Source organism: Metschnikowia bicuspidata, assembly GCF_001664035.1.
Source record: "Metschnikowia bicuspidata var. bicuspidata NRRL YB-4993 chromosome Unknown METBIscaffold_3, whole genome shotgun sequence".
Classification (NCBI taxonomy): domain Eukaryota; kingdom Fungi; phylum Ascomycota; class Pichiomycetes; order Serinales; family Metschnikowiaceae; genus Metschnikowia; species Metschnikowia bicuspidata.
Genome location: NW_017387733.1, coordinates 2,277,248 through 2,293,009, shown reverse-complemented (window position 1 = coordinate 2,293,009; position 15,762 = coordinate 2,277,248). Strand labels below are relative to the sequence as shown.

The window sequence follows — 15,762 nt, the reverse complement described above, 5'->3', positions numbered from 1 at the left end:
AACAAGTAGATTAATAGAAAGTGAATGATGTGGCGATGGTTCTGTGTAATTTTCCCCTCCATTATTGGTGTCTTTTGAATCACCTATTCTTTTTCATCTACTACAAACCACATGTTGATTATTTATTGGCGAGCGTAGGTAATTTTAGCACACTGTTCTCTGACCTGGATGTCCTAATGGTTTGCCTCATGTGCTTGTTTCACAGAGCCAATCATCAGATAAAGTTTTCTTCCGTTCATTTTTTTTTGCTAAACTCGTTTATAAATACACAGCCATACGATACTACATGAGAGCCGCAAAAACAGCCCAAAAATTATGTGATAAGTTCAAAAAAAGAATGGACGAGTCCGGATTTGAACCGGAGACCTTTCCCATGCTAAGGGAACGCGCTACCAACTGCGCCACACGCCCAGTTTGTGTTTGAGGGAGGTTCCAAAGCAACAACAAAGACAAAAAACGTGTTTTTATTGAAAATTGGCTCGTTTTTGTTTTTCCTCAAAAATGATTTCTTTATATAATGCTTTTCATATCATAGCGCTAAGCCGAAACTCTTACCTGATCCCAGCCGACAACTCATTGGAGAACTTAGAAAGTTAAATCGGCTCGTCACCACGATCTTCAAGGTTTACACCAGAAGGCGTGGCGAGTCGCAGGAAGTGGGCTCCTAAAGTCTGCTACAGCCATCTGAGTTGAAGCAACTACTACAGGAGACCTATCCGAGGAGTCGATGACGTAATATCCAAAACGTAAACAGATAAGGGCCATGAGGACCGTCCAGGCCGTGACTAGTAGGGGACGAGCCGAGCTAAGACACTTGATACGTAGCTGGGAGCTGTTTAAAGTTTTTTATATATATTACTTATATAGTCTTGCCCCTTTAATCAGATGAATCTACCAAAACAAAAATAGGGTTTTCTTAATAGTGTTTAGTTAGTACGGATTTTTTCTCTAAAAAAAATATCATGCTTCTTACATCCAGTGACACCCTTTTCTCACAGTTTGATGTTTCTTTAAACAAAATTAAAAATATAATTAATTTGCTGAAAATTTCGCTCCTTGCACTTTGCAAGCCGTTTGAATGTTAACTTTACTTTGATGCCTGTATTACAGATGAAAAACAATCATTACTACTATTACTGGTGTGGCCCGACAGGAATAATCCGTGGTGGCTCTATATACGCAAACGCGGGCTTTCTCAAACGAATTTCTAATGTTTAGGGTTTCTGTTATTAGATACAATAGACAAGGCTAGTTTCTCAGAAGACATAGTCTCCAGAAATCCACCGGTTTACCATATCCAAGGCGTTCTCGGGCTGGTTGTAAGGAACCATATGCCCTGCATCAAACACACGCAAGAAAGTAAAGTGCTTGTGGTTTTTGACCTCTCCAGCAGTCTTGTTTCCCACGACCCAATCTCTCACTGGCAGTGTCTCGAACTCTTCATGTCCGGACCATGGCAACTTGTTTGACCAGGCCTGATTGCCCAACCAGTTGCAAATGAAGTCTTTGTCACCGGAGTAAAGGAGGACAGGCACCTCTGCTTCCAACATCTCAGTCACACTAAGTTGGGATGGTCTCAGTCCGTCGCCCGTATACAAGAAATTCCTCAACATGTCAGAGTTGCATCCCTGATATGAGTCGACTTCCACACCCAATTTCTGGCGCACCTCGGGCGAGTTCAAATAGTCTTCGACATACAGCAAGCCATCGTAGCACAAGCCATCGTTTCCGCACATTTCCCGAATGTCGTATGGGTTTCTTCCTGTTTTCATGTATGGAGCTTCTTCAGCATTGGAGCAGTAGATACTAGCAGGAACGCATGCAAAGACGGAGCCCGTGTTGTAGCAAGCTTCAATCAAAGAAGTGCACCGAGGAATATTAGCAGCCATATTGGCGCATTCCTCGGCTGGCAACACGGAAGGCTCACCACCTTCACCACAGGCCATTGGCTGATAGTACTCGAATTGGGTCAATGGATCGGTGATACCGTTGCCAATCAAGACAGACTTAAAGTTGAACGAGCGTTCCGGGTGGTGCAAGATCTCCGAGGAAAACAACGGGATATAGCGGCCTGCGTACGACTCACCGGCAATGTGGAAGTCGCTTTTCTGAAACGAAGGGAATTGCTTGAAGAACAACTCCAAGAACGCATACACATCCTTTGCAGCCGCGGCGGTGTTAGTCACAGACTGCAGCGAGTAGGAGAAGCCTACGTTGACAGGCTGGTCCAAAAATATCACCGAGGCGTTATTGTTCCATGCATAAGGGTTGAACTCGGGCTCCAACTTGGCGTTGATCAGCGAGGGTCCCAACTCAAAAAACAACCCGGTCAAGGAAGAGCAGCCCGGACCACCGTTCAACCACAAAATAATTGGATCGGTCTCCGGGTCGTTTCTCGACTCAAAAAACCAGTAGAAGAAATGCTTGTCCTCGTCCTCTACATCTAAATAGCCCGTGTACTGCTTCACAGAGTCAATTCCCAAGTCTTCGGGCGTCGATTTTACCCGCAACTGATGGTTAGGAAACCTGGCATCCGACACATGGAAGTCAAACGAGGCCAGGTTCTTGCTGCTTTTCTTCGCCTGGCTTTTGAAGGCCAATTGCGAAACCTGCTTGGGGAACTCCAAAAAAATGTCCTGCCACATGTTAACTATGGCCTGTGGCACATTACTGTCAGGCTCGCTGAAATACTGGGCGAGCCTGGAGTAGACATCGCCCTTTTTTTCATCCAAAGTAGCCATTATGTCCGCATACTGGGCGGACACGTGACCCCAATTATTGGCTAACACCTGCTGGGTTTTTCCAGCCCCTGAAGCAAGACTGAACCCGGGAAGTACGGCGGCGTTTGTGCCTGTTACAGCACAGGCCAAAGCGGCTAAGGCGGCAAATCTCATTTGAGGTGCGAAATGACTAAAAGAGAAGACGCAAATGGCACTCGGAGAATTTGGAAGCAAATGCTACTATTCCTAGTTGCTACTTCCAGCTGATATACTACTTCTAGAGTTGAGGAAGAGATAAGAGATTGAGCATTGCTGGGCGCGCGGAGCCGCTTGACGAAATGGCACAGTCACGTGATACGGAGTTGTCAAGTCGGGGCGCTGCAACTACAAGTATGTGCTTGATTGGGAAAAGATCATGCTGGGCTTTGACGTACTAGCTTCGAAAAATGACCAAAACAAAAAAGAATAAAGAAAAAGGAGGAAGGAAAGTGGGCGTTGTTTGTCATCATTCTTCGAAGCTCCTCTGGCACCTCCAGTACAATTTCACGTGCCTTTTAGAGTAGCCCTGTAAGATCTTTTTTCTGTCATTTGAGTTGTGTTCTAAGTATATTTATTTGATGAGGTCCATGGCCTTTAGAGCAGTCATGTCTAAAAGTAAGAAAGACAAATCTGCCGATTAATTGTGACGGGCGTTTGCCTGTATTATTTGCTGGGCTTGCCAAATCTTCTTCTTGAAATCGAAAGGTGCTTTCATTTAAAATCGAGCTTATGGAGGCTCAGTGATAGACCACTTGACAGAACTATGGGGATTTTTTGCAAAAGAAAGCAAGGCTGAGAAGTATCTCTGGCTCACATGACCGTCTATTCAAACGAGACCCATCAAGAATGATTCCCAGTCTATTATAGTCTTAGAATCAAATCCAATATGAATAGTACGCACGGCAGTAGAGAAAGGAAAAACATTCAGCATTTTCTTTAACAAACAAAAATATGGAGATTTTGGACCTCAATAAGGCTCAAAAGATGTTCTTTCAAGCAATTTCATATTCTGCCCACCCTCAGGGAATCAAAGGTGCCAGGCCCAACAATGGCGAACTGAATCACTGTCATTATTGCCCAGCTGATATATATTTGTTAAATCCAGCTTTCCCACACAAAGTAAACTCGCAAGAAAATATTGTTTCTCCTTTTTCAAGAAAGGGTCCCCTCCACATATGTGTCATTTATCCGTCGTGCAGACAAATACGAGCTGTTGTTCCCTTTCAAGTAGGAAGCGCGGGCGGTCCCTGAACCGGCCTACTATGATAGCTAAGTACTGTACATGTTGGAGGTGACTGACAAATCGAACCGAGATCAGCCGCGAAAATCATGCCCACGATAAGCGTCTTGCAAACTATATAAAGACCGTGCGTGCCAGAAACACGTGAGCGGCACCTCACCGAACTCAGGCTATCTTGTGAAATTTTCGAACATCGAATCCATTCACACTCTCATTTGATATGACAAGAACACAGCCAGTAGAGCCTTTCGGCACCAAGCTCACCACTAAATCCGGCAACGCCGTTCGTTTGGGAACCGGTTCCGGGACCAAGTGGCAAATCATCAAAAAGGCCCGGGACGCGTCGTTGCAAAACACGTTGGTGGACGAGTTGGTGGATAATTTGGTCACCAGCGTGCAAAACGGTTTCAGGCACTTGGACACCGCGGAAATCTACACCATTCACCCGGAAATCGCCGAGGCCATCAAGAAGTCGGGGGTGGCGAGAGAGGATCTTTTTGTCACTACCAAATATAACCCTGGGATTGAGCAGAGACATGCCTTCTACAAGTCGGGTGCCGAGTCTGTGGACGCTGCTTTGAAAGAGCCCGATGTGGAATACATAGACTTGTTTTTGATCCATTACCCGTTTTTCCAGAAGGAGTACTCGCACGGGCAGTCGCTAGAGGACGTGTGGGCGGATTTGATCCAGGCCAAGAAAGACGGCAAGGTGCGGTTTATTGGGGGCTCCAATTTCACCGTGGACCATTTGAAACTGTTGAGCCTCGTGGCGGGCGGCGACCCTGAGTACTCTCCTCAGGTGAACCAGATCGAATTCCACCCGTACTTGCAGAACCAGAGCGAGGGCATCCGGGAATTCGCCAAGGAAAACGAGATTTTGCTTGAGGCATACGGGCCCTTGTCGCCGCTTTTCCGGATCGTGGACAGCGACGGCAAAGAGGTCGTGGACCACCCGTTGAAGCCCGTGATGCCGAGATTGGCGGAGAAATACGGCAAGACCGACGCGCAGATTTTGTTGCGCTACACGTTGCAAAAGGGGCTCTTGCCGATCACCACGTCGCTGCAGTCCGACAGACAAAAGGAGGCATTGGCCGTGTACGACTTTGCCTTGGACGACGAGGACGTGCAGTTGATTGACGACACGGGCTCGCAGTTCCATTTCCGTGGCTTCTTCAAAAACTTGTATCATACGAAGGATTGATCTGATCGGATGAGCGCTGCAGATTTGCTTTGCCTGATGCAGAGAAGGCAGGGGCTGGGCAGGGTCATATCTTCAATTTATAGACATTGCCTGGTCTGATCACGTTTATAGACATGCCTAGTTTTATCGCGGATGCGCCCGCCATTACATTTTCGAGGAGCTGTTCATCCAGCCAGGTTTTGTTATGGCTGATATTTGGGGTTCTGGGTAAGTTTAATGGAGGCTCCAGTGGGTAAATGAGCATTGATTATTGGATTGTGCCCATTTGCATTTCCTGGTTCAGATTTTTAGTGCCCCTGCAACCAATATATATGTAGCTTCTGTCTAAAAGTCAGAGATTACAGAATTGCATAACTAAAGCTGTCATGCCTAATGAAGTAGCGAGTCCAGAAAACAGGTTTCGCAATCACTCGTCACATCATCACTGGGATCTTCCACGCACCAAATGCGTCGCCAACAGGACATCAGCTGGGAGCCCCAAAGGCCAAGTAGTACGAAAACAAAGGTGTTCTATTTTTAGTCTTCGGAATTTTCGTGTTCAAATTCTGTCATCTTTGAGCTAAACTAGCCGTGGGTCACGTGATATTCCAATTCTGCTGACATGGAATCAAGAATGATCCGTTGTTGATTCCGAATCAGCTGGAACTGGCTTTATTTTGCCCGTTTATGCTTTACTGTTTTGTTAGTGTCAATTGTCTTTCTGATCACCTTGAATCTACATCACAGCATAGAACTGGCAGGCGCGGTGATTGCTCGCGATACAATCCAGCGCTTTCTCAAGTGAACCCTACTACTTCTAAAATTCACAATTTAAAGAGCTGTATTATGTGTGGACGGTACGCTTTGGGAATAGTATGTAGATATAAACTCACTGGAATATTCTGGAGCCTTTGCATAGTTTCTAACACTTAGTCAATTGAGAACTTGCCGCAGCAATTCAACGAAAACGTGCTCCACCCAGATCAGAGCACTGATTTGACCGAACAAACAGACCATGAAATCGCACCAAATTCTCTGCTCGAGAAACGCTATGAGACCACGGCATCCGTCAGCGGCACTGAGTGTACAATACACTTGAATGTGTTGTCGTCAGGTTTTCAGGCTTCGTATAATATCCCACCTACAGCAACAGGTGCGATAATATACATGGATAAACACAACTCTCAAAACAATGAACAAGAAAACATCATATATTGCATGGAGCCTCTGAAATTCGGTCTTTTGCCTGTATGGGCAAAGCCCCAAAACTCACAGTCTGTAAAGAAGGGCACGGGAAAAACACATGGCACTGAGTACTCGCGTGAGGTCCAACAGCACCAAGCGAAATTGTTCAACTGTAGGCGGGAAACACTAGCACAAGCTCAAACAGTGTGGGCAACACCTCGCAAACACTCCCGGTGTGTGGTGCCGATTCTGGGTTACTTCGAATGGCTTAATACTGAACAAGGGAAGGTGCCCTACTTTGTCCACCTGCCCACCAGCCCTCTCCTCTTTTTGGCCGGGCTTTACTCACACAATCACAACTACAATGATACAGAGATGGTGCCCCTGGGTGCAAAGCATTTTTCGTCGTTCTCCATAGTCACGGGGCCTGCATCAGGGAAGGGCAAAAATGACATGCTGTGGCTCCATTCACGCAAGCCGATCTTCATCGAGCCGAACTCCAAAGCGTGGTTTGACTGGTTGCGTCCGGACGATGTCTGGGACGAGCAAATCTTGCAGTCGTGTTTGAACACAGATACCAACCCTGTTTACGAAAGCCTTCGGTGGCACACGGTTGCAAAATCCGTGGGCAACCCCAAAAACAAGTGCCTGGATGTAATCGAAGAGGAGAATGTGAAACAAAGACCGATATCGTCATTCTTCCAGACGAAAAAAGAGGCGAAGCCCGAGCCAAAAAGCGAGGGAATCGCCAAGTGCGATGATACAGGGGAGAGTAGTCTGACTCGTAAGAGAAAACTAGACTCCGACGAAGAAAAAACAAAAAAGATGAAAAAAGAATAATGCTGCGGAGGATCTACAGCTTTTCATTCGGAGGCGGTCGCTCGTCATAGTGGGGTTTGACCATACTGGGGCGTCTGGGATACTGACAAACACTTTTATGAAGGCATCTGAGAGGCATGTGTTTCCGGTTTACGTTTCAAATTTTGACGCTAGCAGCTCTGAAGAAAGCTTTATGTGGTTGGTGGAAACCCACCATTTTTGCTCGACATTCCAATGCCGGGTCATGTCACTACTTCTGTGGTAATACTAGTTCGGTGTTTTATGACTTGTTCCGGTCTCCTTTGGCACAACCAGTCTTATCTCCAAGATAATCATTCGGATGTTCTGTCTCGGGCCAAGCGATCCTGTTGATTGCAAATCTAATAAAGCAGATACGTCCCTGCACCAAAAATTTCGAAGCAGAAGAAATCGCCCGGTATTTCTTAATTGCGGTCCGACTCTATGACTGCGGGATCGCAAATCACCATCAGCGTGATTTCGTCATGATATGATAGCCCCGAAAGACGTCGATGGCCACATATATTTTGAGACGTGGTATGCCGCAACGTAAATTCCATGGTCATGGCCAAAGAAATGACCGCTTTTCTTAAGGTGCGTTTGCGGTCCCAAAATCCAACAAAAGAAACGAAATCTCATCCAAGGAAATTCCTCTGTATCTAAACACTATGGAGACTCTGTGATCTAGGAGATTGAGACGTTCCCAGCAGCGCACCCACTGCAAAATAGCATCAGTACTACTGAGCAGTGCCAACCTCACCAGCCCCACCAATCCCATCCACGCATCCCAAAACGCCAAAATCAAGAAAAGCCAAAACTCCAAAAAGCCATTATCATAAAAATCCAAAAGCAACAGCAGCAGCTATTATGGAACGATCAACATATCTTGCCATCTGATGCCTGCAACTCTATTGCTAATATGGCCCGGCACTGGGCCCGGCCTCCGGCGCCTGCACACAGGCGCGGAAAAAATTATCGTGAGAAACAACCTCGAGTCGTGTAAAGACTAAACTGACTGGTGAACAGTACACTGATTTCAACCGCAAGCTCGGATCTGTGCAGCGTTTGGAACTTTAAAGACACACGCTAACATGCCGGTCCGCCAGGTGCTCATGAAAAACAGCGGGCTTCGTCACGTGGCTGCGCTTCGCCACCAGTCGCAGGCGGGTTCTTCTCTCTATTTGAACCCCCATAAATGGCAAGGCTTGCCCGCCGACCGGGTGTTCGAATTGCACGAAATGCGCAAGACGGCCTTGGGCGAGAAGTACGCGCCCAATGACGCCGAACGACAGGCGATTTTGGCCACGTACGCGGAGTTGAAGGTGGCGTCGCCAGCGTTGGCGTACAGCTACGAAATCGACAATTTTGCCGAGAGAGTCATGAACAACACGCCTGTGGCGCTCAGGGGCCTTCCCAAGAAGTACTCGAATGTGCCCGTTTTGGACAAGGGCGCCACTCCGCACGAGAAGAGAAGGCTCGAGCAGCTCCACCGCATCAGCGCGTACGAAATGCCGCTTTTGGCCAAGTACCGCCAGCCGTACACGCCGCAGCCGGCCGCCCAAACACCGCTCAAGCTCAAGTTCACCACGGACTTCTCGGACGAGTCGACGGCAGTCAACAGATCCGTGGCACTCTCCGTCAAACTCCAGCATTTGGGTCTCACGGACCGCCAAGCCACGAAGTTCAAGCTCTTGGCCGGCGACAAATTCGACCACCGCTCAAACACGTTCCGGCTTTCTACGGACCGGTACCCCGAGTCCACGCAGAACGCGCGGTGGTTGGTGGAGACCTTCAACCGGTTGCTCCGCGAATCGAAGGACCTCACCAAGAATACGTTCGACGAGGTTCCGCTCAACAATGTGCGCCAAAGCGCCCGCCGCAAGGCCGCGGTTTTCCCTGAGCTGTGGAAGAGGCCTCAGGACGCGCCGGTGCAAAAACACCGGATTGTGAAGGAGTGTGTTGATGCCGTGAAGCAGCGCATGGATGCCGAGTACGTGAAGAGCTTGTCGCCGTAGCCGCGCCTCCGAGGCATGAGCGGGATTGGCCGCCCGGTACACAGCGGCTCGATCTAGATGAAGGGCTCGATGTTATAAACGGCTCAATGTATATAAACGACTCGGTGTTATAAACGGCCCCATGTATATGAACAATCCGATGTATATAAACGGCTCGATGTTATAAACAACCCGATCTATGCAAACGACTCGATGTATATCAACGGCTCTACTTGATGTGTATAAACGGCTCGATGTTATAAACGGCCCCATGCATATCATCGGTTCGATATGGATAAACGGTCCCATGTATATGAGCAACCCGATGTATATATACGGCTCGATCTAGATAAACGGCTTTAGATAAACGACTGAATGTATACAAACGGCCCCATGTATATAAACGGCCCCATGTAGATAAACGGCCCCATGTAGATAATCGGCTCAATATAGATAAACGGCCCCATGTATATAAACGACTCGATCTGGATGAACGGCTCGAGGTATAGAAACGACCCATGTATCTAGATTATTGATTAGTCAAAAGGAAAACAGAGATTTGACGGATTAAGTATTATACTGATTAAGGCTTATGAAGCAATAGAAAGTAAACCGGCAATTTTACCAATGGTACTGATGAAGAAACATTTGTATACAAACGGCTCGATGTTATAAACGATCCCGTGTATATAAACATCCCAAACTACATAAACATCCCAAACTACATAAACATCCCAAACAACATAAACATCCCAAACAACATAAACATCTCAAACTACATAAACATCCCAAACTACATAAACATCCCAAACTACATAAACATCCCAAACTACATAAACATCCCAAACTACATAAACATCCCAAACTACATAAACATCCCAATCTATACAAAACCCCGATCTACACAAAAATGCCGATCTAGATCACCGGCCCATGCACCGACATCGCAGAGCAGGCGCCGGCCCGACACCCGTGCACCACGGCCTGCCATGGTGGAGTACCGCTAGGCCAGCGTCGTCCCTGTTGTCCACCACTCCACACCCGCCGAAACGCGTCTCGAACTCCCGGCAGCGCACAGACCCCCGCCGCCGTTCTCGCAACCAGCAGCATCGTCTTTTCCCGGCCGAAATCCGTGCTCCGTGCCCCCCTTTCCGTGCCCCCGCTTGCAAAGCCCTCCAGCACCCACAATCGCGGTACAACCCCCTCCGGATTCCCGACCATGGGCTTGCATTCGGCCTCCACCGTGCTCGGCGACATCATAGACGAGCTCCGGCTCAAGTACGACCCCTCCGCCGGGCTTTTGGACGGCGACGCGGTGCGCGAGGTGCCCAGTTTGAACACGCTCCAGAACGTGGGCAAGCTTTTGACCAAGCTCTCCGCCAGCTTGGCCGCCAGCGAGGAGCACGACCGCGCGTTGCTTCTCCGCGCAGACGCCATGTTGAGCGAGGCCCGGCTGAAGCCGCCGCCGCCAGAAGACGAGGCCCCGGAGCCTGAGGCCACGGCAGAGGCAGAACACAGCGCGGGCGCCGCGCCCGACGGGGCGCTCAAACGCGAGCGGGCCGGCGCCGAGCAAGACGGCGGCGGCGAGCCGGGCCCGCCCGCGAAAAAACGGCGCGTTTTGGCCCAGCAGGGTGACATCGACGCCGCGCCAACAGACGTCGCGGAGCCAGCGCCGGCCCCGGCCGAGCCTGGGGCCCCGGGCCCGGAAAACGGCCAGCTGCCCGCCCCCGAAACCCAGCCTGAAGACGAGGCCCGCCGCGAGCACGGGCCGGGGCCTCTGGGCGAGGAGCAGACGGACACCAAGGGCCCGCAAGCGGCCGGAGCCGAGCTTGTCAACAGCAAGGACGACCCCAAGCCGCCCGTGCAGACGGGCTCGTATACCCAGGGCAACGACACGCGGCTCAAAAACCCGAAGTCCGAGTTCGTGGGCGTGCAGACGCTATCGCAGACGGCGGTCGCCGAGCTCGGGCTCTTCTCCGAGGAAAACAACGGGCTCGAGACCCAGGGCAAGGAGTACTTGAAGAAGAAGTACGGCGTGGCGCTGTACCCGGCGAACGACTTGAAGCGGATGTTGCCCGGCGAGATCCCCGACCACGACTTCTCGAAAACAAAGGCGCCGGCCAACCAGGTCCAGTTCTCGACGTACCAGTCGTACATCGAGTCGTTCTTCCGTCTCTTTGCCGGCGAGGACGTCGCGTTCGTCAAGGACAAGTTCGTGATTCCGCCGGGCTTCGACAAGAACTACGACCCGTTGGTCAGCCCGTACTTGGTGCCCAAGTTGGGGCCCTTCTACACGGAGGCGTGGGCCGAGGAGGACGCGGCGTTGGGCTCCAAGTTGGCGCTGCCGTCTTTCCAGCGCCCGCCGCTAGAGGCGTACCGGCCCAAGGGCGACCCCGAGGACTTGGTGGACGACAAGTTGTTGACCGAGGATGTCTCGTGCGGCCCGCTCTCCACCAGGTTGCTCTCGGCTATTCTCAGTGTGCACGAGGCCAAGAAACCCGACGACGACGCCGACGACGCCGACAACATGTCGGACACGATGAAGAGCGAGAGCTCGTTCATCGGCGAGGACATGTTTGGCGGCGACTCGGCCTGCCAGTTGAACATGGCTGTGCCCTCCGAGGACACGGACTTTCTCTCGATGGAGGAGCGCTTGAAGCGCGAGTTGAAGTACATTGGCATCTTCACCAACACGCCCCTCTGCGAGAGCGGCAAGGCCAAAAAGGGCAGCGTCATCGACTCCGACGACTGGATCATCAACAGAGAGGACGACGAGATCTGCGCAGAAATAAGGCAGCTCCAGGACGAGCTCAAGGGCGCAGTGGTGCGCAACCGCAAACGCAAGAAGGCGCTCTTGCCCGTCTTGGAGGAGCACTTGGCGTACCAGGAATTCTCCACCATCTTGGAGGACCTAGACAAACAAGTGGACCAGGCGTACACGAAGCGGCTCAAGGCCAAGAGCAAGCGAAAGAAGCTTGCGCCCGAAACCACCAACTTGGCGCAGCAGCAGACCGCCAACAGCGGGCTCAAGACTCTTCTTGAAAAGCGCACGCGGTGGATCAGCAATATCGGCAAGCTCTTTGACGCCCCGGAGGTGATGAAAAGAATTCCCGACTCGTCCGTTTTCGCCAACGACGTCCATTCTGATGACGACGAGGGCGATGCGGAGGTCGAGGCTGCCAACGAGGACGCATCTTAGCTGGGGGCGGGGTTTCTGGACGCAAAACAGGCCTTGTGATGGCACGCTTCCAAGACAGAAACGTACGAGGACGTATACTGCCTGCTCGGCTAGGCAAATTTCTGGAGTGAGGACAAGTTCAAGGGGTGATGCCAAAGCTGAAGCATGTTCACGGAGACCGCTCAATAAAGACATGGATATCAGCCTCTGGAAAGCGCGAAGAATCGGACAGTCAGTGTGCGTTGAAGGTTGCGTTCATGTAAAAATAGTAAAGGGTGGTATGGAGAGGCTTGCTGGGATATCATGCCACGGGGAATCTAGGTACGGAAAAGCATATCCGGCTACTAGCTCAAGAAGCATATCCGGCTACTAGCTACAGAGAATCGATGCAACGGCTGAACAGTACATTTGAGCTAAATACCCCAGATGAAGCGTTCGTGTTCGAGAGCGCCGCTCTATAGAACGGCTGACTGCTCCACTTGTTGCAAGACCTTCATTCACTAATCGAGAGATTGTTTTTCATTAGATTGAGCCCTGTGCCAAGGAGACAAAGGTACATGATTACGTTGATATAAAGACCGGTTGGAAATATAGTACCCTGGAAGAAAAAAGGCAAGTGGAACACCTAGGGACGAAAGACAGAGCGAGCCTGGAAGCACTCCGTGGAGAAGGAAGTTGTATATTTACATGCAATTAAATAGGAGTCACCACACACGACATCCAATGCCTAAAGAGCCCTACAAGCTCATGCCGCGGGTCAACTCGCTGTGCGAGGGAAGCGTGCGGCAGTTGCCCATGGCACACATGGCCACGGGCTTGTCCTTGAGTCTGTAGTTGGCCCAGTTGACCACGTCTTCCTTGGTGATGTTCTCGACGCGCTCGAACACGTCCTCCGGCGAAAGACGGTAGCCCGTGTTGACGAGCTGGCGCCCGATGTCCTCCGCAATGGCCGTGGAGTCATCGAGGGCCAATACGAGCGATGCCTTGAGCTGGGCCTTGGACCGCTCGACCTCCTCGTCGGAAATCTGGCCGGCCTTCAAGCGCGCCCACTCGTTCAAGACCGCGTTCACAAAGAGCGACAAGTCGGTGGTGCTCTCTGCCGTGAAGTACACGCCCATCAAGCCCGTGTCTGCGTACGAGGTCGTGTAGGCCATGTAGGAGTTCGCCACCGGCGTGTTGGAGGGCCCGCCCATGGCCGCAGTCACGGCAAGCGGCGTGGGCGAGTCCGAGCCGATGCCCACGGCTCGGTCCCACGAGCCGATGATGCCGTTGGCCACCGACGAGGTGAAGAAATCAGGCGCAGACCAGCTGACGCCCTCGACGGCTAGAGCCACGTGAGTCACGGGCATGGAGTCGTCCTGGAGGCGTCTTTCCGCGCCGTAGAAAAGCGGGAGGTCGTCGCCGTGCTGCTTGAACGGAACTGCGCTTTTCTGGATGTGGCCAAAGTACTTCTGGGCGTGGTACACGAGCTGGTCGTGGTCCACACAGCCCACGCCGATCAACGCCATGCGGTCGCCCTTGTAGTTGGTGCCGATGTAGTTGACCAAGTCCGCGCGGTCGATGGAGCGGATCTTGTCGCGCGGCCCCAAGATGGTGCGGCCCAAGTCCTGGTTGCGGAACACGATCTCGTGCAAGTGGTCAAACACCACCTCGTCAAACATCTTGTCCACCTCGTCGCTCTCCTGGAGAATCACGGCGCGCTCCTTCTCGATGGCACGCTTCTCGAGCCGGGACTTGGTGAGGAGATCACTCAAAATGTCCACGTTCTGCTCCAAGTCTGTGGACAAGCACTTGGTGTAGTACACGGTGTTTTCCCGCGACGTGTAGGCGTTGATCTGCGAGCCCAAGTCCTCGATCTCGAGCTCCAACGCGTACTGCGACCGCTTGGCCGTGCCTTTGAACGCGAGGTGCTCGAGGAAATGCGCCGTGCCGCTGCTGGAGGGGTTGTCCGCACGTGACCCGGCGTTTATCCACATGCCCACGGTGGCTGTCTTTGTGCCGGGCATTTTTTCGCTGGCCACGGTCAAGCCATTTGGGAGCACGGTGGTTTTGTAGTACGAGCCCACTGTGCTGTCGGTCGCAAGATGCCTGCTGCTGCTGCGCAAGACGCGGCCGACTCTGGTGCAGTTGGAGAGAAGTCTGGACATGAAGAATGATGGCGTATATGGAGTAGTTAGATCTGGCTCGATGGCGCTCTTATGGCGGGGGTGCACTGGTGTGCGCGCCGCGATTATTAAGCTGGGGCCGGGCCAGAAGCTGGGGCCGCCAGCGAAAGGTGAGAAGGGAAGATTGAAGAAGGAAAAAAAAGAAAGAAAGAAGGGAAAGAAGGGGCGATTGAAAGAATGGAAAAAGAAAGATGAAGAGAAGCGGAAGAAGGGGGATTGAAAGAAGGGAATATTGGAAGAAGTGAAAGAAGTGAAAGAAGTGAAAGAAGTGAAAGAAGATATTGGTATAGAATGGTGGAGAAAGAAGAGAACGGCATAGAAATGGTGGGGAGAAAAATGTAGGAGCAAGAAAGACGGGTATAAATGAGGCATGGAAAAAACATCTACAGTCCCAAGAGGAATCACAGAGACGGGCCGGATTGTTTCCAAGATTTCTATGGAGATTGCGTCCAGTTGAGCGAGCCTGGTCATATATTACCAGCGACTATGCGACTGAGTAATGACAGGCCTGTGCGACAACCTGGGTTCTAGAATCTGTGCCGTACTTTGCAGTGCGGTAATTCACGAGCTACTGACTTGGCTGGCCCTCTGTTTCGTATTGAAAAAAACCTCATCCAATGCTACATAATTTGGCTGGCAAGATTTGTTTGGTTGAACACATGGGCAATGAATCGAACAAAGCGGCCCGAGATGAATCTCTTAGAAGCGAGTCTTGTAGTCCCGAAGCAGTCAAATATAAACACAGATGATGCCATTTCCAAGTATGCCTCGCGATTTTGTTCTTTCTGCAAAGGCCTGGGAATTCTGGTGTTGCAGGGTCAGCCATCGGCCTGGCTGTGATGTTCCACCACCGTGACCGAACAAATAGTATACCATAAATTAGGCCGCGTTCTCGTGGAAGCACTGCGTATTGTCCTAATAGACTATGATTCATCCGTTCCTAGTATTTCTGTTGACAAATTTCTATTTTGGCGCTTTTGGCGCTAAATTCGAATATCCTTTGTATCTCCTTTGATGCCAATTCCGAATTTCGCAGCCAAACGGCGAAAAGTAAACCCCGCCTCTTCTTTTCGAATGCCTCGTTCAAACCGGACTTTCATTTGTGGATTAACTTTTCGGATATTTCAACTGACGAGAGTTTTGTCCAAATATAAATTTTCATCAGATACTTCAGGCTTGTCCACGAAACCTCGCTGCTAGACTTTGACGTCAGTTGTGCAAAAT

At 50.7% G+C, this 15,762-nt stretch overlaps 7 protein-coding genes and 1 non-coding gene across 8 annotated transcripts; 4 read left to right on the top strand and 4 right to left on the bottom strand.

The window, feature by feature from the left end:
- Nucleotides 1-338: 338 nt before the first annotated feature.
- On the bottom strand, nucleotides 339-411 carry METBIDRAFT_t139. The gene has a single exon. It is a non-coding gene; the product is annotated as a tRNA-Ala (tRNA).
- Nucleotides 412-1,090: 679 nt separating this feature from the next.
- METBIDRAFT_32129 (uncharacterized protein) lies at nucleotides 1,091-3,001 on the bottom strand. The gene has a single exon (XM_018855986.1). It carries the CDS (start codon nucleotides 2,892-2,894, stop codon nucleotides 1,257-1,259), a length of 1,638 nt encoding a protein of 545 aa, XP_018712158.1. The 5' UTR covers nucleotides 2,895-3,001; the 3' UTR covers nucleotides 1,091-1,256.
- A 1,218-nt stretch (nucleotides 3,002-4,219) lies between these two features.
- On the top strand, nucleotides 4,220-5,200 carry METBIDRAFT_78551 (aldo-keto reductase superfamily protein; the record flags this gene model as incomplete). Its single annotated transcript, XM_018858898.1, has 1 exon — nucleotides 4,220-5,200. One exon carries the CDS (start codon nucleotides 4,220-4,222, stop codon nucleotides 5,198-5,200), a length of 981 nt encoding a protein of 326 aa, XP_018712157.1.
- An 825-nt stretch (nucleotides 5,201-6,025) lies between these two features.
- METBIDRAFT_78550 (putative peptide hydrolase) lies at nucleotides 6,026-7,204 on the top strand (the record flags this gene model as incomplete). The annotated part of the gene is made up of 2 exons (XM_018858897.1): nucleotides 6,026-6,052; nucleotides 6,113-7,204. The coding sequence occupies 2 exons, from the start codon at nucleotides 6,026-6,028 to the stop codon at nucleotides 7,202-7,204; spliced, it is 1,119 nt and encodes a 372-aa protein (XP_018712156.1).
- Nucleotides 7,205-8,313: 1,109 nt separating this feature from the next.
- On the top strand, nucleotides 8,314-9,216 carry METBIDRAFT_40809 (mitochondrial 37S ribosomal protein mS35; the record flags this gene model as incomplete). Its single annotated transcript, XM_018857317.1, has 1 exon — nucleotides 8,314-9,216. The coding sequence occupies one exon, from the start codon at nucleotides 8,314-8,316 to the stop codon at nucleotides 9,214-9,216; it is 903 nt and encodes a 300-aa protein (XP_018712155.1).
- Nucleotides 9,217-9,320: 104 nt separating this feature from the next.
- Nucleotides 9,321-9,799, bottom strand: METBIDRAFT_190121 (uncharacterized protein). Its single transcript, XM_018854828.1, has one exon. It carries the CDS (start codon nucleotides 9,713-9,715, stop codon nucleotides 9,425-9,427), a length of 291 nt encoding a protein of 96 aa, XP_018712154.1. The 5' UTR covers nucleotides 9,716-9,799; the 3' UTR covers nucleotides 9,321-9,424.
- A 615-nt stretch (nucleotides 9,800-10,414) lies between these two features.
- On the top strand, nucleotides 10,415-12,394 carry NGG1 (histone acetyltransferase; the record flags this gene model as incomplete). Its single annotated transcript, XM_018857397.1, has 2 exons — nucleotides 10,415-10,810; nucleotides 11,024-12,394. The coding sequence occupies 2 exons, from the start codon at nucleotides 10,415-10,417 to the stop codon at nucleotides 12,392-12,394; spliced, it is 1,767 nt and encodes a 588-aa protein (XP_018712153.1).
- A 716-nt stretch (nucleotides 12,395-13,110) lies between these two features.
- Nucleotides 13,111-14,520, bottom strand: MAS1 (Mas1p; the record flags this gene model as incomplete). The annotated part of the gene is made up of 1 exon (XM_018854174.1): nucleotides 13,111-14,520. One exon carries the CDS (start codon nucleotides 14,518-14,520, stop codon nucleotides 13,111-13,113), a length of 1,410 nt encoding a protein of 469 aa, XP_018712152.1.
- Between the last annotated feature and the right edge of the window lie 1,242 nt (nucleotides 14,521-15,762).